The 24,856-nt window shown below is 36.7% G+C and overlaps 1 protein-coding gene across 3 annotated transcripts in view; it reads right to left on the reverse strand.

Annotated features, from left to right (window-relative positions):
* ncam2 (neural cell adhesion molecule 2) overlaps nucleotides 1-19,406 on the reverse strand; it is a 157,368-nt gene extending 137,962 nt beyond the window's left edge. For 2 of the 3 annotated variants that reach the window (XM_043248035.1, XM_043248033.1), the window contains exon 1: nucleotides 19,150-19,405. In XM_043248035.1, the coding sequence (XP_043103970.1) occupies nucleotides 19,150-19,201 (52 nt within the window). In that variant the 5' untranslated portion in view covers nucleotides 19,202-19,405. Of the gene's footprint in view, nucleotides 1-19,149 lie in introns of all 3 variants that reach the window. The other variant, XM_043248036.1, reaches the window with a different exon arrangement.
* Between the last annotated feature and the right edge of the window lie 5,450 nt (nucleotides 19,407-24,856).

Raw genomic sequence — 24,856 nt, forward strand, 5'->3', positions numbered from 1 at the left:
GACTGACTGTTTGCGGGTACTTGGCACACTTATTTCGATGATTTACATTCAGATATACATTTAATATTTTTTTTATATGACTGTTTCAGTAAAAAAAAATATGCCTAGGACTCTAATCTCACGGATTTCTTTTACACTACCTCTCAAATTCTCAGCAAATTATCACTTCCCATCACCCTGACACATCCACCATCACCTTTACTCAAAGTGATTTCACCATACTACCATGCAAACTCACAACCGTTTAATATCATTTAACAAGGATGATTGAAGTTATCACATTTCTGGGTGAAAGGAGAACATTTATGTTAAGAGTTTAAATGCCATTCATCTGAACACAGCTGAGATCCAGTATTAATGCGAGGGAGAAAATATAACAGAGAGTGTAAAAACTATGCATGAGAGGGAGAAATTTTCTGTGTACAAGCAACAGGCATAAAAATATGGCTGTACTGTAAGCAAATCAGTTTCTGATAATGACCCACAATGTGTAGTGAACTTTAACAGACAAAATCAACAAGCGGAAAGAGACGAGAGCCGATAGATGGAACACCTCATTTATAGCCATGTCCCCTGCAGCGAAAGCTCGAGAAGCCCCCCTACAGCGAGAACATGACGACGAGCACTTGGAGAATAGCTGTGTTTGAAAATGTGCTCTCATTTGTAGGCCTTTAGCATTAATACACACACCTGGGAGCTAAAGCCTGGCTGGGCGCAGTGTGTATAATTCATTACAAATCGGAAGAATGCCTAATAACCCTTTTATTTCAGCTACCGGAGTGCAATCATGTCCTCCCGCAGCCGTCGGGCTCTTATCTCGGTATCCCATGGTCATTCTGAAGACCAGCCAGTTAATCCAATACATTACAAATGCGGAACTCGCCCGAGACGGGGCTGTTTACACCTGGATTCACGGGAACAAGTACGAGCAGAGTTGTTTTTTGCTGAAACATGCACTGTGTTTAATATAATCTTCATTTAATATTCTAGGATGGCGTCAGAGGAATTCTTTCCATCCAAAAGTGTGCAAATAATTGAAACAGAGTGCATGGCTTTCTGCTCTCTTCTGGAGCTCAGAACTAAGGGTGCAAATCATCATGCATGCAATAACATCATGACATTAAAATCAGAGGGGCATTTTTCAACAACACTTGGCAACACTAAGGTTCATTAGTTAACAACATTAGTTAACGACACTAGTTAACGACATTAGTTAAACTAATGAACAATCCTTTCTTCAACATTTATTAATTTTAGTTCACTCAAATGTTAGCATTTACTAATGAATTATTAAAATGAACTGTGCGATAACATGAAATAACAATGAAAGATAACATTTTAATTAACTAATGTTAAAGATTAATGAATACTGTAACAAATATATTATAAATATTATATAAATATTGTTTATTGTTTGTTCATGTTAGTTAATAAATTAATGATAACAAATGACAGCTTATTGTAAAGTGTTACCTGATTTGTTAATCAAATATTTGTTTATATTTTGTCACTATTTCACTGACGAAAAAAATAATAATTTAGCTAAATTCGACCAATATTTGTATTTTCTGAATAATTGTTGCAGATTGAATACGCAAATATTTGTCTACTCATGCACCGCTCTATAGTAAAAATATGACTACAAGATTATAAGTGAAATTAATTAAGTCATTTTATTCTGAGTTCAGAACTACTGTACGACTTCAGAAAACCTGAAATGAAGTCATCTGGAAAAAGCTGCATGGGTTATTTTTGTGAAAACTTTTAAGTGCTTTTTTGGTCTATTGGAGATAAACAGCCCAGATCCCATTAACTTTCATAATATTAAAAATGGCCAGGTCATTTATTGCTTTTGTGTGTGTGTGGGTTGCACAGAAGAATGAACATTATACAGCTTTGGAATAACATTAAGAGTAAATAATAGCAGAATTGCCATTTTTGTTAAACTATTCATTTGTCAGGAATGTGACAAACAAGATACAGATTTCAAAACGATCTTAAGCTTTTTTTCCAATGACCATAAAGTACAAATGAACAGATTAATAGAGTTTTAGACTCTGCTTGTTGTTTCTTTACCGCTTTACCCTCAAGAGGCTTGGATTATCATGCAAGATGTTTGCTTTAACCTGGAAAAACCATCAATAATCTCAGTTTACCATTGACCTGACATTAAGCATAAAATAAAAATGTGACACAAAAAATGTGCTTATGATTGACATGAAACCGCCTACATTTAACCCACTTCCAGAGATTGTGCAACCCTTAAAACCAAAGCACATCAATAAATAAACAAATAAATACAGAGTGTAATGTGTCGACAGGCAAGTCCCAGTCAAACCAAATCCAGTTTATGTGCAATGATCTCCCGCCCCTTTCGCTGTAGACCCATGTGTTCAGGAGCTCGCAAGCCACGTTTTCCACACAATGTTATCGCCTCCGGTGAACATTCACACTACATCTCTGAGGTCTTAAAGAGAGTCTTGTGTTGCTCGCCTTTGATGTATAGATTAAGTCATCAAAGTAGAAGCACATATAGAGCCTAGATCACAAAATAATTACCAGTGAGGAAGAAACAGGCCCAAGAGATCCAATCTAAGAAGCATCAATCCACACTGATGTAGATATTCATAAACCACAAAGAGATAAAAGGCTCTAGCATAGTAGCATGAAGTACGTAGATCAGGAGCTAATAATAATCACTCCTGCACACTAAATCAATTCTAAATCATTATTGTTATCAAAAATGAACAGGCATGCTATTTGTGAACTATTAAAATTCCATTAACAATGTTAGTTATTCAAAATAAAACACCAGCAAATTATGAGATGCTTTCAATAAAACTGCAAAAGGGGAGTTTACGCAGACTTTTAATGACGTTCTTAAGAAGTAAGAAGTGTTCGTGTAAGGTAGGAGTAGCATCAACTATACCGAACACAAAAAAAGGCTAAACAAACAAATAAATGATAACACATTTCAGTCACACTTTATTTTAAGGTTAATTTTGTACTATTTACACACCGTGACCTTTGCTTCAATAAACTCCTAATTTGCTGTCTATTGATTAGCAATGTGGATAGAGTGAGGGAAAAACACCCCCTACTGTTTTTTTTTTTTTTTTTTTTTCAAAATAAGCACAAGATAAAGTCAAGAAAAATGTTCACTGTAACTATGGACTACACTGATGAGAGTGATGTAGAAGTTTTTTGTAGCGAGGAGAAAATGGATTTCGCAGTAAATTATCAAATTTTCAGCAGTAAGAAAAAAGTGTTTTAAAGCTTGTTGTTTTGTAGAACATCACAGTTATATATAAAATGAGAAAAGTAGGGCCTGTAGAAAGGGCGTAATTATATTGTGTTTAATTTTAGACTAGGGGGCATTTTGTCCCACCTAGTAAGTACCTTTGCAACTACGTGTCAACTAGAGTATTAGAAGACTCGTCTGCTTAATATCTTCTACCGCTTTATTTTGATGGGTCTACAACATACAGCACACTGACTATCAGAAACTTTGCAAGTACATGTCAACTTATTCTACTGGCAGTCTACTCTGAGAGTAGTAGGCATGTAGCAATTTAGTGAGAATTAATTGCCATGTAGATGCCATGTACTTACAAAGTTACTTGGATGCTTGTTACTTAGAATGGGCAGCACACCGGCTCGGTTGTTTTCACTGTTGTCTCTCAGCAAGTAGGTCCCTGTTTCTGTGTGGGTTTATGGAAGACTGGTATAAGAATCGACTTGTGTATAGATTGACTGATTAGCACCATAAATATAGCCTTAGATGCTGAAATGGGGTTAAGATGGAAATAAATGAATAAATATAGTTCAATATAGGTATTATATACAGTATAGGTATTTATAGGTATTATTAAATGACCAATATGTTAATAATAGTCAAACTAATAAGCAACTAGTTAATAGTTAGATTGCACTAAAGTGCTAACCCATACTTCATTCCTTAATCTTAATAAGATTTTATAATAATTAAGAATAATTACGTTATAATATGAACGAGCCAGTAACCACACTGGTTTAATTCTCACAGTCAGATGTGTAATCTACATTGGGGAAATCTTTTCAATAGTAATTTACGATTCAGACAGCATTCTGTTGAACAGTAAAAATATCAGCAAATGCAAAACAGATTGCATCTTTACGTATCTGATTAACTTAAAAGAACTGACTTGTTGTTTGAGAACAAATTAACTGAGAGGACAAATCAAATCAAAGCTGTCAGGGTTTACTGTTCACAGAAGCAGAGCACAAACGCCAGCGTGAAGCATCAGTTTAACGCTGAAAGAGAGCAAGGTAAGATGTAAATAAAAAAACAAAACAAAACAGTCAACTGTTAAAATAGAAATGTTATATCCACCGACGGCTATATCCAGTGAAACTACATTTTGAGACAGAATTACCTACGTCTCTCTGTGCAAACATAAGCTTACTTAAAATAAAAATCTGCGGGAACACTTCAGAATAGGTAACACTTGATAACTATTAACTACGACCTTTCCCTCAATACATCCTTAATTTGCTGTTTATTAATAGTTAGTAAGGTAGTTTTTAGATATATTATTCCGAAAACGAATAACCGTAAAATAAATTGTTACCAAAATGGCTATTTTTCCCCCTCGTTGCTGAGAAATATAATGCAGTGATTCAGTATGAAAGCTTTTTTATTAATAAAAGTCACTGGGCAGCGTTGACTAGCACTGTATCATAATAGTGTAATAGGATAACAGATGTATCTGTTATCTGTGTGCAAGTGGTGTGTGTGTGTGTGTGTGTGTGTGTACACATGCATCAATTAAAGCAGCGCATTAATATAGAATGTGATTAAATTGAACGTTTAAGTTTTAATGCCCAACTGGCTCTCTCACAAACACACAGTGGTGTTATTGGGTCACAATGTAAATCTGTTATTCGAAGTCTAATTTAAACATTAAAATAAATTAACGTTTAGGACTTTATATTAATATTTAATAACTATAATTGCAGATTTTAATCTAAGTATTTAAAAATGAGTACGCCATTTCATACTGCATGCATTTAAAGTGCTTACTGGCACAGGGGATAACCAGAAACATTTTAATTAGCACTTCATGCCCAAAAGATTCCCGACCTCTGCATTCGCATCGGTGTGTCCTAATATTGATATCGTACAGCTGTCACTGCATTGAGACTAAATGTCACGAGAAATGAATAAGGATGCCTTTGCATTTTGCACAATTAGCCAGTGAGATGTTTATTGACAGGTGTGAACATCTCTGATGTGCAGATGCAATCCCACCTGTCTTTGCTGTTTTAAGCTCCGCAACAGCACAAACCTATTTGCTCACGCGGTGCCGAACAACGGCCCAATAGAACAGCGATGGCAGCCGGTGACACTATCACACAGACCGAATGGAATAAACTCTGATGAAACCAGAGGAGCATCACATTTGTTTTCATGCTGACAATAATGAAAGGAACCTCGACAACCCCTCCTCTCACACACATCTCTGTCTAATCCCACCACGCAAAGCCCAGATGAACTTTTATTCAACAACATACAGGACTGAATCATCCGAACCCCTGGTACTGACCGGGTTTTTATTATTTACACCTCTTGCCATCATCATCAAATGTTAGAAATGTTGTTGGAAACAAAAAATACGATGGATAATTTACAGCTTGCCAAAAAATAAAAACAATAGTTACATAATAGCATGAGAAGTATTCCAATCGGACCAAACATGCAGGGAATGTTGTTTTGTTGTATGTACTCCAAAGAAAACCCAGCTCTAAATAGCCTCTTCATTGGCTTCCAACTGAAACGCTTTTAAACAACCAGAAATCTTTCCGCATTTCGGTTTTAACAAACAAGCCCTGAATTCTCATTTGGGTGGTAATTAATTACATTAAGGCTTTAATTAATGAACAGAAATCTCAGTTGGAGGCCAGAGCCCTGAGATTTTGAGTGAATGTTTTAATCAGAGGCAAAGTGGATCATAGGGAGAGAGAGCAGTGTTTACTAATGGGGACTGGAAAACAGCTCTCACTTCACAAGCATTCTGCAACTCCATTCTGAATACTTTCATACACATCACAAACTAGAACAATACTGACACGTCTATCTTTCCAAAACAAAAAAAAAGTACAACTAGCTAGTGGTTATTCATTTAAGGTATTGAATTTAAAAGAATACTTTGTTATTTCTTTGTTCTGCCGAACACAAAGGAAGAAACAAAAGTTTGTAACCAGGCTGTTTTGGGTCACCTCTGACTTTCATAGTAGGAAAAAAAAACGTTTTTAGGTGAACAATTTTTTAAAATATTATTTTAGATTACTTTTTAATTCGATTGTAAACTTAATATTAAATGTACCATATGGATAGAGAAAGAAAATATATTGCAATGTTTCATATCAAAATCATGAAGTGAAACATTACAGTACACCAGGGTTAATGTAAGAGAACTGCAGTGGGTTTGTGAGGTGATAAAAACCTAATTCAGGCCATAAAACTGTAAAATAAAAATTCATTATTTTAAAACAAAAACCATCAAAATGAAAATGTGAGAGAAATTTTAAGTTACTATTCACAGAAGAACTTTTCCATCCAAATCAAATTTGCATATTAATTACTTAATTCAGTATACCATTATAAACTTTTGGGGTTTTTTTTTGTATAATTTCTTTGTTTCACAAAATCAATCACTTTCATTGTATGAGAAGAGCAATAACATGCTTTTTTCCCATGGTATGAGACTGCTCTTATGCTTAATGGAAGAAAGTCATACAGATTCAAAATGACCTTGTTGAACTATTCTTTTAATCTGAAATCAATTTTTTTTCGAAAACATATTTGCAATATGGGCATAACCTGACGAGCACAAACCCACAAACAAATCCACGCTCAAATGCAACTGCAATGCAATTCTAATGTGTGAATGTGAGAAGTGATGTCATTACATTCTCATCACGTTTGATACAAATGAGAAAGCCATGAAGAATGCACAGAGAAAATAAATTAGCAGGAGTGGTACTTGAGATTCACAGGAGTGTTCAGCATTGTTTCCAACACAAAAGCATGAGTAAGGTACGCACTTCTGATAAGAAATAACTACGGCTAAGCCATCCTTAATACTCCCCTCGCATTGTTGCAAGAAACTACTCGCTCATCTGTTTCAGGGCTGGAGAGACTGCACCTCTGAAAACAAGCAAACAAGGGGAAGCAGAGGAAAGCAAGAAAAATCCATCAGCTATTCCAACAGCAGGGGAGATTCATCTCCGTTGTGCGGTAAAGGAACACACGTGCGTACGCAAACACACACTCACAGAGGAAAAGCATATGGGATCAGGCTCAGAGAGTGCGACTGAGCAGATGTGGATTTGATGGCATTCGGTTGCTCAGTCTGGTGAAACCCAGAGGCTGTGTGGTGGCGTTGTGTCGGTGTCAGCAAGATGAGCTGCTGCAATATGCCCCAAGTCAAACGCGAACTCTGGACATATTGAATGAAAATACGCTCACGTCTTCAGAACCCTGTTCAATTTGATTACAATGTGCATATCTAGCTCTTATTAGTGCTACTTTTGAACATTTAAGCATTTTGCTGCTGTACCTGTCCGTCTGTCTGTCCGTCTCTAAGTGCTGTTTTGAAATAAAGGAAAAGCTTACAGTGTCTTTTTAATAAATCAAACGTAATTAATATGCCAGTTATGTCGTCACATTTGAAAAGAAAGAAATCTATTTAATTAATGAGATTCCATAATAAATATATTGCAAGTTAGTTCTGTTACATGCATTTTTATTTTAAACTATATATTTTATTTGTGAGCTTATGTTCAGCTGATTTTTTTCTAATATTCTGCTTACTTTCAGATCACCACTTTAAAGGTTGGTAAACACTGGTCATAGACAACTTTAATTTCACCAAGCTGATGGGTGACTAAAAAAAGCCACAGATTATCATCATACGCAATCACAGCGGGATTCTTATGGGACTTCCCACTAGTCATTCTCAATAACCCCCCGCAGCACACATTAGTGGGGGCTGTTAAACCAGGGCTGTTAAACCTCAATGGGCTCAGGGGAGGCAAAAGAGGTCTGCCTGTCTGTCTGTCACAGGTAAGAAGTTTTACTGTAATTTAAATTCAAAATATTATAATTTAAATAGACATTTCCATAGGTGGCATTTCAAGCACCCGATTAGATCACAGTCAACCTAAATTGTCACCACGGTGTTCAAGTCAGCTCATTAGTGCACTTCCATTAGTACCTCCTGAATATTTAATAAAAGTACCACTTTAACTAGAGGCAGAAGAAACTACAGAAGTGGGTTCTTCTCTGAGCTGAGTCCTATAACACGCAACTAAGTCCTATAACACGCAACTATATAAATGGTGGTCTAACCCTTTCATCTTGCATCGATCTGACAAGCATAACCACCTGTGGCTTGCTCTGGTATTTCTATTTCTTCCTTTCTGTCTTGATTCTCTTCTTACCCATCACGAGGGAACGATAGTTTAAAAGCATGAGATTATCAGTGTGAAAAAAATATGGTCTGTTACATACGCTGGTAATTGACAGTCTCAATAGACAGAGCGTACAAAGGAAAATACGCCTGGACCCGCAAGGCAAACAGAGAGCTAAAGCATTCTTCTATCTTTAATGTATTTTATTGAGTTAAAAGAAAGAATAACACAGGGACGTAGGTTGAGTTTAACACATGATCAGCAAAGAAAGCACACAAAACTCCATCCACAGTTGATTGGTTATTTTAGAGGCAAAGCCAACAGGGATCTAGTAATATTGTGCACATATTTAGGATAACAAAATAACCATGCTTATCAGTTTCATTAAAAAGGCTAAGAGAAGACAATGCATCCCATATCTTTTGGCACTGGCTCAAAAGCAACCCATTAAATCATATTCTATGGTATTTTCATCTAGTGCTTGGTTGAGGCTAGCTAAACCAGGCAGATCAGCATGAATGTAGCATCCTATACAAGAAGAGCAAAAACAGGCAAAAACATGGTTTGAATTGTAAATTATAGATTTGCGATTCGGTACCGACAAAGCTTGGATGCCACTTAATATTGGAGATGCACACTATTTTAATTTACATTATAATAAGTAACCTGGACTTTCAATGGAACGACAAAAACAAATCTCTCAGGTTTCATTAAAAATATCTTTATTTATGTTTTGAGGATTAACCAAATAAATTTTACTGGTTAATTGCAGGAAATTACAGGAGCCTGAATAAATGATGACAGAACTTTCATTTTGGGTGAGCTATCCATTAATCTATACATTAAAGTGAATAAATGAACTAAATTGTAAAACTGATACACTGACTTCATTTACTTTGGTAACAACACATGTTCTAGCTTCACCTGAACCATGCACATCGCATTCAAACTTCCTCCTAACTAACTCTTATTCACCTTACCATTGACAACCTTCCAATTTCCACCAGACTTTCCTTTGCACACTTGACACCTGCTAATCTCACCATATCACCTCTCCCGCCCTTTCTGTGCTGTTTTGATCCGTTCTAAAAGCAAAGCCTCCTGTGGCTCACTAACAAGCACCCTCCTGCTCTTAAAGATCACGAGTGCTCCAATTTATTTCTGCCAATGCACATCTTCCATCACTGATATCTCAAGCAACGATCCAACCAGTGGCCTTTCTCTCCGCATCGACCACTTTATTCCAGAGCTGTCGTCTTCTTCCTCTGTCCAGCCTAGCTCACTAACAAGTGCCTTACCCTTCCCACACTCTCGCACCCTCGGGTAACCACTTCCCTCATTCCCGGTGGCCGCATGACCCTTCTCTTTTTCTCTGTGCTGGCCAGCACAGAGCGCTAACAGGTGCCCTACCCGGCTAATTAACAGCGTGCGTCCTCGAGTGGCTTTGGGACGGCTCATTTGCACACGGTGGGAACCCTTTCTAATTGCATTTTCAGCAGGCTGATTAAAACCAAGCCATAAATCACTTACTGCAGCTGACTTTGAATTGAGCCATCAGGCTTGGCAATGTGAAAACAACGCTAGTTTTCCACCCAGTGTGGCGTCTGTCACAGCCATATAGACACAAAGCCAAAGCTAAGGCTCTGTTGTGGAGTTTTGTAGAGCTGGGTCTTTGAGATTCTGCTACATTTTAGAAAGCAAATATCATCTTGTTGCTCACTTTGTAGATTTAATTAAAGAGGGATCTACCGGCATTGATTCAGTTGAGGCATTTGCACTTGAGGAGATAAAGAGAAGGAAAAAAGTGAGAGAGAGAGAGAGCGGACAGGAGGGAGAAAAAAACCTGCCATCAGATACCTCTTACTCTTTACACAGCTTGTGTAATGAACCAGGTCTGTCCAGATCCATTGTTAATGAGGAGAAATCCCTGGTGCCAAACTTTCAGTCTGTATGGACACACACACACACACACACACTGCACAAGCATATAAAGGCTGTCCACACTTATTAATTTAAAACCATGGGTGTCTCATCCTATGAAAAGTAATTTACTGGCATGTCATTAAAATATTGGACAGATCAGCTCTGAATTTGCTCAAATCTTCAATTTTTTTTTTTTTAATTTACCATGTCAAAAAACATTCAAATACATCTAAAACTGTAATGTCTGCAATCTTATAGCTGAAAGTTCTCTTCCATAACTTGTGGCCACAATTCGAGCTGGGTAAATAATATCTATTGTACAAATAATTGCCATTAAACTACAAGTATAGCAATTCCTAAAATCCATGTTAACATCAAACAACAGTCTAAATCTCAAAAAAATGACTCTTAATAGGTTATTGTTATTAATAGTTATTGTTCTGAATCGGTTTGAAACATTGCTCTTGTCTTGTATGAATTAGAGCATTGGTAGGAGAGATAATTTCTCTCACATTTAAGAAAAATGGCAATAAAAATTAAAAAAATACCCAAATCCTATCAGAATCGAACCAAGAGCTTGTGACTCAGTAACAGTTCAATAATTAGCCCTACGTGGACAATCATTATTTCCAGATTTTTCTAGGCTTAATAAAGTCAGTGGATGACACTGTGTTGAGGCTTATTGGTCATGCTCTTTGATTTCAAAGGCTCCAGATTTTCAATTCTGTCACAATACCAGAAAGGTAATTGTATTGGTTTGTGGAACATGATGGTATTAATGTCTTGGCTTCCAAATTCACCTCACATGAACCCAATCAAAAAGAGGGTTTACGCTACATCACCACCACCCCGCAATATACAGAAACCGAGAACCTGCTGTTGAAATTATGGTACTAGATACCCCACGAGACCAATCTCTACCTTGTTGAATCAGGGTCTCGATGTATGCACAATGTTTTGTGGGCAGTGATGCCACTGTTTATGAGGCAGGTGGTCATAATGTAATAGCTCATTGGTGTACATAAAGGGTCAGTTCAGCCAAAAATGTAAATTGTCATTAATTACTTACCCCCATGTCTTTCCAAACCTATAAGACTTTTGCTAATTTTCAGAAAAATTAACTATAGGCTATATGAGGCTATATTACTGAGCAAATTCAAGAGCTTTCTGACCCTCCATAAACCACGTTTAAAGTAAAGAAAAGGTACTATTTTATCAACAGCAGTTCAACTGTAATTTCATTAAGCTACAAGAAAACATTTTCTGTGCAAAAAACTAAAATAATTATTTTCCCCTGGTACATCCTCTTCCTCCATTATGGAGAGTACCACAACACATGTGTCTCATTTTATCTGCATATAAACAACACATGTGTGTGTTGGTCCAGATACCCATAAAATCTTCCTTGTGGGACGACACAAGGGTGAAGAAATTAATGAAGAGAATTTTTATTTTGGGGTGAACTAACCCTTTAACATACATTTGAAAACAAGGCAGTAAAGCTACAGTGAAACAATGCATTTTATGAAAAGTGCTAAACATACTATAAATTATACTTGACTTTTTTGACTCACTGCCTTGGCATCTATGAATAATGGAAACTAAACTGACAGCCAACAGCACTGTGTTCCAAACCTGCCAAGGAACCATGTGTATCCTGAAAAACGACACCGTAGGCAAAGGTTTATAATCGATATAATGATTCCATAGCTCAGGTTTAGCATTTCCACACACCACATTGCAACTAATAGTGTAAAATTGATTACTAAAATCTGTTAAGTAGCATATAGTACAACGGTGAGAAGACAGTGAGAATCAAAGCCACTGCCAGAAAAAAACAACCATCAGATAAACATCGTCAAACTCCACATTGCGCACTCAGAAACACATTTAACATTACGAAAAGCCGTCCTATTCCCGCAGACACACTGATCTGTGGCTACATTAATCATTAAAGCAACAACTGTCACATGATACGACTTATCTGTGCTTTAAATAATGATCCTCCGTGTGCGGCACTGCACAGACAGTGGCTGGCCATGAAAGCTTTCATCACAGTGATGAAATGTTCTTCGGTTGTACTGTGGCAGCGGGGCCAAACAGAGCTTTAATCATTCATTTACTTCACCCTGGAAATACATATCATATTTACTCCTTAAAAGCAGCTATCGATGTTCGTCTCGTATGTCGCTGCAGCAGTTCTTAAATCCAGGGCCACGCAAATATGTTTAGAGGTCACTTTCCAATGTCAAACTGCATTATCACCGAAGACATACACAGACCTGACTCTGGTTATAATTACACGGAGAGTTTGAGAGTGCATAGGGATAAAATAGCTCGGATAATGTCCTCAGTATATCTCTGTTTGAAGCTACAGATATTCCATTTCACAATGACTTCAGGGGAGAAATTATTGTTATATGAAGGAACCTATAGTGTGTGACAGAATCTGAGTCAAGCTTTTCCAACAATGCACATGCATCCTTCAAAACAACCCGAGCTGTATTATGCTTAGCAGTAATGGTCGGTTGCTGGTTGATATGGGAGCAGTTAAAAATCCTCCCAACGGTCCTCATTATTGCCATTGTTTGGAGCCATAAGGCATAGCAGCCCAGAACAGTGTCCCAAGCTAGCTGGAGCTCATTGTATAACATTTCAGGAGACGTATTTTCATAACTCACACATTCTTTTCATTCAATTCTGCTGGTCTTTCTCCCTCTACCACTCACTCGCTGTTCCAAGAGATAGACTGGCACCTCTTAAAAAGGTTAAGCAGAGCTTTTGAGTTTCAGGGGGATAATGCAAGCTGATTGCTGAACACACTTACCACAAAGCCATTCTATTGCAGAAAATGAATCCTAACACTACAGGTTCAAAGCAGACATGTGGTTGGAGGCCAGATTTATTTAATACTTTTTTTTTTTTTTTAAATGTGCTTAAATGACTGCACAAAATGCCACAGAAGAAAAATATAGCACAATGACTCACCATTTCTTTTTGAATTTGTACCGTTTCCAACATTTGTACCTTCACTAGTTAATTTTAAATGGTCCTGTTGCTCGACAAATTGCTTTTTAAAAGTACAAAATGTTCCATGTAATTTTTATTTTTTTAAATAAACTCATAAAAGCTTTGAACTAGCATTAAAGGAATTAACATAACCTGAGTTGTGGCATATGATGTGTTATCTTAATTTGCCAAAATGTATTTCAGTTTTGAATCATTTGCATCATTTTTGGCTTCATTCATCACAGAAACTGAAGAAAAAAAAAAGTCAGATGAAGTGCACTATCCCCAGGAGAATGCAGCCAGTAAAATATTTGTTGGCTTATTTAAAGCCGTGATGTAAAAGATATAGTGACAAATATTTTCTTCTGTATTGTCACATGTATTGCAACATCAGAGTAAAACGGATTAATGGCAAAAAAAGAAAAAAAGGAGGGCAGGGATTTTTTTTTTTTAGACGGAGGTGAGATTGTAGTCAATTAAGAAAAAGTAGCGTTTAAGCAGACAAAAAAAAATTACTGGATGGGGGACAAAATGTTTATGGCATTCTTACGATCTAAAAAAAAACATGCAAGGATACATTCTTCACAATAAATCCAATTAGACGAATTTAGAAACAAAACCCAAACATATCAACTTTAAAGAGTACTGAAAGCAGATGACATCAAGCCACATTTCTTATTTTTCACACTGACACCACGTTTCAAAGCTTTGCTTGCCTTTAGTTGGGATCCTGCTAAACATATGATGCAAACTGCTGGTTGTTTGAATTGGTATAACTGTCACACAGTGTAACACTCTTGTAGTAGTTAAGTATATGGATATATGAGACCTAAGCCTTACAGCCTTGCACGGCCTATGCTCATTTTTTATTCTCTACCTTTTTATGGTCTCAATTCATCACTGTCCTCTAATCTAAATGTGGTGTACATTTGTGAAGAGGGTGTTTGCTGCCAGCACTGCACCGCTGAGAAAAAAAACGGCAGCCGGCTCTCCAGAGTCTCTTTACTCTCGTATCTGACCACTAGAACCAATTATCTCCAAAATGTCCAAGTCTGAGAAGCAAGCCATTTCTTAAATGCACTGGTGGTCTCAGACTCAGACTCGCTCTACGTTACCGATGTAGAAAATATTGATCAAAGCACAATAGTTGAATATTTTACCACATGTCCATAGAGCTAGATTATCAAACGATTGAATCTGAATATTTAAACAAGCAAACTACTAAAGTGTGAGAGGTTTGAGTCTGGGGCATTTCAAATAAAATAAGATTCATACAGTAAACAATAACACTGGTATAAAAAATGAAGAGAGCAAAAGCTGAACCATGCTGTAGGTTTAAGCCATCATAATCGTAGTTGAAAGTGGCACAAGATGAAAGCACAACTAGTTTTAATAGGATGGAGTACTGGTGGGTATCTATAGAACAATCGAGAGAGAACACCCATTAGAATGAACATCATTTCACTAACAGTGAAATTGCACTCTATTCTATGGAGCAGCATGCTGACTCTTAATACTTTTTAAATTGATTTTCATATAGAACTCCCGCGGGGGGCAATTCCATTTCCATACGAGCTTGTGTGGCACTCTATTCACTCAATTAATCGCATAATACGATCAATTTCTGCACCAAGAGAAGTCACACGCCAGCGTGTTCGCATAAGAAAGGCTTAGTGTTTTAGTTTTTTTTTTTTTATAGCATGCTCCAAGCTCTGTTACATGGTATAAAACACAGAAAACATGGCTGGAAGACTGTAAAGAGAAATGGCAACATTTTAGATACGTCATCCCCTGAACCACAGGAGGGCTAAGAGCAACACTGTCATTTTACAAGTTCGCAAGAGCTGGTGATATACAATACCGCAGAAACCTGTAATTGTCTTTGAGAGCGAATGCAAAGAAAAGAGGATTCCTATCATTTGAAATGATCGGCAGGAATATCTTGAGATCCCCGACCGTCATTCCGTTATTGACAATGCAAAAATATCACAAGACCTGCAAGGTATAGATATACGTTGTTCAGATAAATGCATTGTATTTTTCAATTTCTCTTTCATTTTATACATCTAACACGCACCGAAAAAGATGAACATAATACACATTTAATTTTCATTTAAACAAAGTAAATATACATGTTATCACAAATTATATTACACATATTGCAAAGTATAGTGCTAGATTTTATATTTATTTCTACCTGTCGGAAGTTTGCAGTCAATACGAATTTTAACATTTTGAATTTTAATGCGTTGGAAGAAATCTTTATTATGCTTACAAAGGATAAATGAACCATCATGAAAGTTCAATAAAGAAAAAACTAACCTCCATAGTATGATTTGAGATCCAGAAAAGCTTAATCGAGAAAAGCTAACATTAACTCATTGACAACTCAAAAGATTCAGTGCAGACAAACCACTGAAAGGCTCTTTTTTTTACTTCCATTGACTTGGCTGACCTTAGTTTCTATCCCTGATATTACCCTTCGCAGAATGCTATCTGCATTTTTACATTTTCATTGCTTAGTATGTTGCTTAAGTGTGAATTTAATATGCAATCTGTTGTCCTAATGGAGGAGGCCATGCTGAAGTACATTTGGTACCCACAATGTATTGAAACCCTGACCCAAAAACACACACGCTTTAATTTCACTCATTTACAACCACATCCCACAGAAATACCCCCAGAGAGGCTGTTACAGTGTTCTAATCAAACCACTACACATTCACACTCACACACGCCATAGAATTCCAGGACATAAATCTATTAATGCTCCACTGTTAGCATTCATTGGGAGATTTGGAGGAATCCCTTCATTATAGCACTTAACACCTCGAAGGACTATGTCCACTGAGACCTGCACTGCACACAATTTATCACCGGGAGCTTCAATGAAGCTAAACACACACACATAAACACAAATACTGCTATAAGCCAACCTACAATAACACAGACCTGAGAGCCAAGAGCTGGAGTACTAATGGATATCAGCACAGCAAACTGCTCTCCCTCTCTGAAGACAATCTAACAATCCCGCAAACAAAAAAAAAGCAAGTCAAAGACAGCGCAGCCTTCTCTGAGACTATCAGCTATAAAAAAAAAAAAATTCCCAAGCCACGCAGACTTTAGCAACAGCCCTGGAGGTACACCATCCAAGCGGCAGGTGTTGTGCTGTGATGAAATTCATGAGAGAACACCAAGCTAAATTACAGTTTAACTGACATCATACGCTCACTCTAACAAGCCTATATCATCAGGAGATTTCGTTGATGATAAACTGATGAACAAGCCAAGGTTCACTGCAACTGTCAGTCACAGAAAAACTTCCTAAGACAACAACAGAGGCACTAATTAACAAAAGCTTCTCAGTGGGATGTGGTTATGCTAGAGAAGTGACATCATAACGTGACTGCTTGTGAGGTACTTGGCTCAAATTAAATGCGGTTGGCAGACAGATTTTTAATGTAATCTTAATAAAGTTCTTTATAAATAAAGTATATGTATCCAATACAACCTTGCTCGGGGCAAAAAAAAAAATGCTCATTACATTAAAACTAGCTGTGGGGATTTTAATTAACATCGGTAATTTTAATCTTTTACCCCCCCCAAAAAATTGATTTAGTTGCTCTTTCTGTGGGTTGGTGGAGACATGTTAAGTGTCTTTTGTATTATGACATTGAATGAGTCATTGAATCATTCACAATGACAGCGATTAGTAGCGACAGAGCAACCTGAGGTTAATAATTTTCAAAAAAGAGTCAATTTATGCAAATGAGCAGCAACATATCCGGCAACTAATGTTAGGGGCCCTGCAAGTAATCCAGCACCTGATAAATGGGAAAATGGGAACAAATACTACCAATACCGCTGTGAAAATCTAAAACTTCTGGTGATTAAATCACAGTCAGTGTAAAAGGGACTTTGTTAATAGTTGCTTTTCTTAAGTGAATCAAGTCTTATTATCCTTGTATCAAGCTACATAAAAAGACAACATAATAATAGCCCACAGTTTCAATTATACATTGTCATAAGACATTTTTAAAGCGTTCTTAAGTCTACAACACATGACAAACTGAAGGAACAATATGCCTCGGGTCTCTAAGCAAATATTTAACCGATATGATTGGTTCATTCATTGCACTCGAGAACTATGTATCCCAGTTCAATCACGAACAAGAAGTCCAACCGCTATAGCTGCAAGATATGCTACTTAACAGGATGCACTAAAAGCTATTTACTTGCTCTGTAGACAGTTCAAGGAAGGGAAGCAGTGAAGTTTTTCAAATGGGACTTGGGAAAGGTTTGTTAACGAACCACCAATTTGAATAAAAAAACGAATACATTTCAGTTTTGTATCATTTTGGTCACATATTCAACGCATGCTCACTTTAAACTGCATGAGTTCCTTTAGATTCCTTCATGCATGATGCTTTGGTATTTTAAAAAACGTATTTATCTTTTAAACAGTAGTTTGCATACTTAAGATTATGCTGACCTGCGTTATAATACCCCCCCAAAATATCAGTAAATATATATAAACAAACAAACAAACAAACAAACAGTCGTACTGAGATGACTCCTCTGAACAATTCAAGACACTTTACTACCATTTCAGCTCTTATTGTGAAAACTGCAGGCTACTGGCTAGTACCAGGTGCCGTATGAAAATGCACTCTTGTGAAAATTGTACTTTTGTAGGGGCAGCTTGGAATTTACAGTAGTTTCATTGTTTATCCGTTGACTAGCATGTCAGCTAGCCTCGCTCTGACTCAAACCTGCATTGTGTAAACAAAAGGGAGGTCTCTGAAGTTGGATGAAGACTAGCCGTCATTTAGATCCGAGGAACGCTCTACCATCCAGCGATTTCCCACTAGGTTCATTCCATTTCTGCCTTGGCACGCATCGATAGCGCTTGTTGATGGCGGTCGCGCTTTCTAAACGGGTTAATATGTAGCGCTCTACCCCCACCTGCCGTCGCGTGGGAAGTACCAGCCTCTAAAATACAGGCTTCATAAGACTTTGGCAGCTGATGTTCAAGTTGAAAGACGCACTTGAGTCACCGGAGCCGCGTTTTAAACGGCATGCATCCACTGCTGTGTATACGATTTACATCTGCGCGAATTCGCCATAAACGCAACCTTTATTTTGGTCAGCTTAAGAAAACAGCGCTGCTTCGTGTACTACAAATTATTTTTAATGAAATTATAAATGTAAAAAAAAATCTAAATAAAATATAAGTAAAAATATAATAAATAAATACAATAAATTATCTGCAGGCTACTGTATAGCTCACGTACTTCTATCACTCATTTACTTCTGCATATCCTATTTGTATTACAGAAATACACACAAAAGCAGTCATTTTTACTTTTTACAACACGTATATTGCGAGACAACGACTGCCGTATATGCAAATGCAAAAAAAGTTGCTTTTTGCACCAGATGACGATCAAACACAATCCATATCTTAATCTGGCAAACGCTACGTCTCCTCCAGACCACCTCGAGAACCGTCCGCAAGAATTCTCACGAGTCTACGATAACAAGTGCAAACAGAGAGGCTTTGCCCTGTTAATAAAAGGTAAGCTTAATCTATCAAAAGAAATGTTTTCTCCAAAGGGACGTGCCCAAACTGCAAAGCAGCACACAACAAATCCGCCCCACTCCTCGTACGTCCCCCTCATTCAGATAGACCCCTTCAGTGCAACGCTGGCTTAGAGCAAGTCTTTTTTTTTTCTCACACTTCTCACAATCACGCGTCCATACCTTGACTGCCACCGACGAGCAATCCGAGGAAACAGAGGACGGTCCGGATCATTTTGAGCAGGTCCTGGTGGACAGCGGCCAGTGCTCGAAGTGAGTTGAACGGACGCTGGACGCTGGTTCTCCCTCTCCGCGCGTGTCAGTCGCTGGCGCGCACGAGCTCGCTCGCTACTCACTCACTCGCTCTCTGTCTGCCACAGACGGGATCTGTTGAGGAGCTGGAAGCAGCTGCCTCAATGCAGCACTCTTTCAAATGCGCCCAAGCAGCCCAACCTACCAGCAGCAGTGCATCGCGGCAGGTAGAAACCAATGCCCATCATCAGTTCAGTCATAGGGTATTGATTATTGAGTAGCCGCGCGTAAACAGTGGGGTTCGGAAGCAAGATATGAAAACCACATAAAAAATATATATAAATATATTTTCCCCCAGTTCAACTTGATATTATTTATTACTATTATTATTATTGTTGTTGTTTTTTGTGAATTAAAAAGAAAATACGTGGAAAAGGGACGATTTAAATTGCTTAAGAAAATATTGTTACACTTTACTTTAAGGTGTCCATGTTAAATAATATTGTCTACATAAAATAAAATAAAAATAAATAAAGGTTTCAAAAGGAGTGCCATCCAGTTTTGGTTCCCCAAGGACCTTTTGGTGAACTGCTCTTAAAAGAACTATTTTTTTGTAACGTGAAGAACATTTTAATAATCTAAAAAATCTTTTGGTAAAGGTTATTTGTAGAACCATTGGCGCCAATAAAGAGTCTTTATGTGTAGGATATATGGTTAACTATGCATAACTTGCTATTATTATTATTATTATTATCATTATTATTATAGTAAAAAGAACATATAACATGAACAAGAACACAGTAAAATATATATATATATATATATATATATATATATATATATATATATATATATATATATATATATATATATATATATATATATATAGATAAGGTCATTTTTGGCATCAGATAAGGTCATTCTATCTATCTATCTATCTATCTATCTATCTATCTATCTATCTATCTATCTATCTATCTATCTATCTATTATTTCTTTCTTTCTTTTTTCACTATTTTGGTCACTGCGTCATTTCCCTTTTTAGCTTGTTTATCTAATCCCAGAAATGTAATGTAACCTAAAACTCTCCAAAGACCTACATCTAGCTACATTCATTAAATTGCTCCCTTAAGGTCCACATGGTGTTGGGGAAAATACGACACCTTTTTCATAAAGATAAATTAGGGTGTAGAACTTTATGAGAGTAAAAACACAATTTTTGTGGCCCCTGTTGACAGGTGTGACTCATAACTCTGCATGGGTCAGAACATGATACTGGAATCATTAGCCAAAACCACAAACCCCTGCCAATTTATTATTCTGTGCTGCATTTGTATTAAGGCTTTTTTATTTACTCGTTGCGTCAAGTGCATAAATTCACCCAAAAAAAAACGGTGGCAAGAAAATATATGCGACTTTAAAAATACCTCCATTTCACCTTGACATAACACATACTCCCTGCAGAGAGGATGAGATTTTGGAGGAGAGGCTTAGTGTGTGTTTAGGTAAAGCATGGTTATGGTTCTGTTTACCGGCAGCTTAGTGATGTTTGTTTATCTAAGGAGATGTTGCAGGCACTGTCATGGAAAAAAGCTGTTGCATTAACGCTGAGAAGAGCAGAACCGTGGCAATGAGCCACTTCATACAAATCTGGAAAGAACAGCATAAATACCAGATTCATGATGAATCCAAATTAGTTTTTGTAGGTTCGTATAATGCACAGTTAGTAAAGTCCAGCAAAAACGTCAAAATTGAAGTCTGAACTCTGCATCACGTACTGGTGGATGAAACGCATTATCATTTTACTTTTTAAAATCTCTTTTTTTTCCATGAATACTAATTTTATGATTTTTATGTCAAACTCCTGATTGTACTTCAGTTTTGCTTTAAGGTGAAGGAATTTAGCAAAGAGAAAAGTTGTTGAGTGCAAACAATCACCTTTTACTTTGATAACAAAGGCTTTATTCATAGAGTTCCCAGTCTGCGAGGTTTGCAGCTGAGTCTGAACTGATAAGAACAGCCTTGACTCCGTAATAATGTCTGAAATACGTCCTCAAGGCTGACGTGCCGCTAGTTCAGTCAGCTCGATAGTTATGCTCCTTTTAGGATCTAAACATTTAATGTATCTCAAGCAAATCTGTTTGGCTCCTTGTCATTTTGTTTCACGGATGTCTTGTGATCTATTTAGAACGGAAATAAAAGGGAAAAAGAGAATATGTGAAACAGCAACGATTTCAAATAGCAATTTCAAATGGCGGCTTAAAAGACAGAATGCGTCCTTTATTCATGGCTGCATTGTCCACTTCTGTTGGAGCACACTAATGTTGATCTCTAAAATAAATCATATTAATGCTTACGAGAGGCTCTTTTTGATTTTTGATAGCAATATACACCATGACAACCGTTCCAATTATCTATGAACACATTGCGAACGACTTCTTTCATTTCCTGAAAGACTGATTGAAACGGACAGAGCCAAATGCAGATTTGGGCATAATAGATTCAACAGTTGTTTTCCAAATGAAGTTATTATGCTTATTATGTTTAAAAGCTCCATGATGAAGAGGAAAACCTCTCAATTTCAAGCTCGTCTGCCCCTGACAGACACAACACTTTGTAACTCTCCAGATAACATCATTAATGATTATAAGTGGAATGAATACTTTGTCACAGTCAAATGCTCAGCATACAAGTCACATAAAGGGGGCTTTAAACAGGACGCCGAGACACACAGACTGTGTAGATATGAGATTAATGACTCAGGAAGACTGAGACGCTGTGATTGGGTTCCTGCGTATCACAGACAAGTTCAGAGCATTTTTCTATGCCTATGCCTGCCTGAAGCATAAAATCATGAAACAGAATGCAGGCCATTGAAACCTCCTACGTGTTGGACTGTATGGCCCAAAACGCAGAGGTGGAAGAGAGTCAGAACGTTGATTTAAGATCAAATGTACTTTAAGATCAACACAGAAATGTGCTGACGCGTTTTGTGGTCAAGGCATTGAAAGAGGGAACGTTGAATGGAGAGTTGCCAAGTTACTACACTGTAAATCACGATGCAATTCAGTAATTCGGTAGTTTTGACATTTTTGAATTTTGAATTTAGCATTGTTTTAATTCACAGAAGAAAAACGTCTTTATACTACAATTTAGTTAGCCATTTTTTTCAGTGAATTATTGGATGGAAGAGGTTTAAACCTGTTGGAATTCACGTCACGATAAAAAAAATGAAAATGTTTTCACATTGTTTGGCTTAAACAATTAATATTTCATAACTGTAAAATGTAGAAATATAAATCCTTTTTAGAAAAAAAAGGTTCTAAGGCAAAACCAGTTAAAAAACACTTGGTCCCACAACATAAATATAATAAATAAAATTGAACTAAATAAAATAAAATAAAAGACACCTGATACACTGTTTAAGTGATATTCTTGAAAACAATTACCAAATGTGGGTCATTAAGTCCATCATGTGTACACTTTCAATGCAATTTCCCTCTGCAGATAAAGAGTTACAGTGTGTCTGTTGCAGTTTTTTTATGACGTTCAATGCGGCCAAAATGGACTAGCTAATCTTAAAATCTTAAAATCTTTTTATGTCTGTTACTCAGTTGTTATGTATTCTGTTAAACCAAAAAGAGGAAAAGTGAAAAGGTATGATTGGTACAGTAGCTAAAATCTGAAAGTTAAAATTTGCAGACATTTGAGAATTAGCATTTGCGAGTATGCTGACAGTCAGTGTAGATGAATGGTTGAGTTTCTGAAAATCAATAATGAGGTGCTTTGACAGTTAAAGATGTGAAAACCAAAAAAGGCGGGAATAAAGAATCCTGATCTTTAGCAGAAAGACACGTTTCAGTGTTTTCAGTTCACATTGTTAGTTCACAGGAAGTACCGTTGCCGTTACTGTTCCTCGACATTCGAATGTTACCACATAAGGGCTTTGCGATATTCCCTCTTAACTCGTGTTACATCGTTTCACACCACATTGCTTGTCAAGCGCTGAACTCATTCCCGGCACGTCAGACGTCAGTGGCCCCGTGTCCTAACGGCCTATATGCTCGGAGACAGAGCCAGAGAGCTGAGACCGAAGAGGAGACACATTCATCAATAAGCCATTAGCAAGCCTGCAGTGAGCATCTGCAGCTGAAAGCTCCTTCTTACAGCCTCATTCACTGTCTATCCATTGATCCTAGCATGTGTTAACTGAACAGAAACATGGGCACGACATCAGTGACACCGTCACTGAGCGACTGAGCTGGTGATTGGTCATAAGGGAGGGCCATGAAAACTTGGAGTAATAAGGATAATGATCTTATGCTTTGTGAGACATAAATAACTTGTGAGTGAAAGCATTAGTACAGTAAAATAAAAAAAAAAGATAGAATGCTGATAAGAATATGTTTTTTTTTAAAATGTGATATATTTAGTCTATTTAAACTAAACATTTTTTTATAATCTTTTTTATTATTCATGTTTCGTTTTCTGTTTAGGGATTGTTTTACAGAAATATGGATAAATGTATTAATAAAACATAAATATTAATAATAATATCACTGCAATCATTCTGTAACACATCTTTCATCCCTAAAAAAAACATTACATTTGCTTTTTTTGGTCTAAAATCTTTTTGTAACATATGGTATGGCAAATCAAGTGTGACCAGGCAATCATGAGCGACACAAGGATGGCTATATATATTTTAAAGAACATCGTCACAGAGGTGATAACTACTATGCGCCAACTTGAAAGACATATGGCCATCCATAAATGTGTTCACACACCACACACAAATAGGTGAAGCAGCCTGAACACACACAACCCTTCTAAGAATTTCTTTTGACACTTTAGATGTTTTATTCTGTGGAAGCATGACGTTTCAGGCTTAAAAGTATAATTTAAAAGTTAAATTTTACCACATATAATTAGACCTAATTAACTATGACGGGCAAATAAAAAGATGTTGGCAGTCTAACACACCAATTATGATGACATTTTTCCTCTCCCAGAGATTGCATTTAATTATCATGCTCTTTCCTCTACCTCTCAGAAACCACACCACCGCAGCACAAGGTAATTCTAAATTATTTTATCAGTCAGTCATATATATATATATATATATATATATATATATATATATATATATATAAATAATTTTTTTGTTGTTACTGAATGTTTCTCCAGACTCTTATCATTCTTGTCACTCAACATGTCTTTCCTCAAATGACACGTGGGAGTTTGTGCAGCCAGAATACAAACTCTTAAAGATCTGTCCATCTCTGTGACACAATCACTCTCACACCTCACACAGTTCAGTTTGAAAAATCTGATTAATTATTTTTTAACACCAATTCCTAAGCTGGTAATAAATCCACGTTTGAATAGACAAGCCTGCATACTTTCACTGTTTGTTTCATGTCACCCATATTAATAAACCTGCTTATAAACAAATAAAGTTTCAAGTGTCATACACAATCAGTTTACTATTTTTTAATTCTGTCATCATTTACAAACCTTCATGTCACTCCAAATTTGAGTTCTTTTTCCTATGGCATACAAAAGGTTAATTTTAGACGTGAATATAAATTCCCATACTGCGCTAGCTCTCTACGATAGAAATTTCTTCCTATTGTAA

This window comes from Puntigrus tetrazona, chromosome 9, assembly GCF_018831695.1.
Source record: "Puntigrus tetrazona isolate hp1 chromosome 9, ASM1883169v1, whole genome shotgun sequence".
Classification (NCBI taxonomy): Eukaryota; Metazoa; Chordata; class Actinopteri; order Cypriniformes; family Cyprinidae; genus Puntigrus; species Puntigrus tetrazona.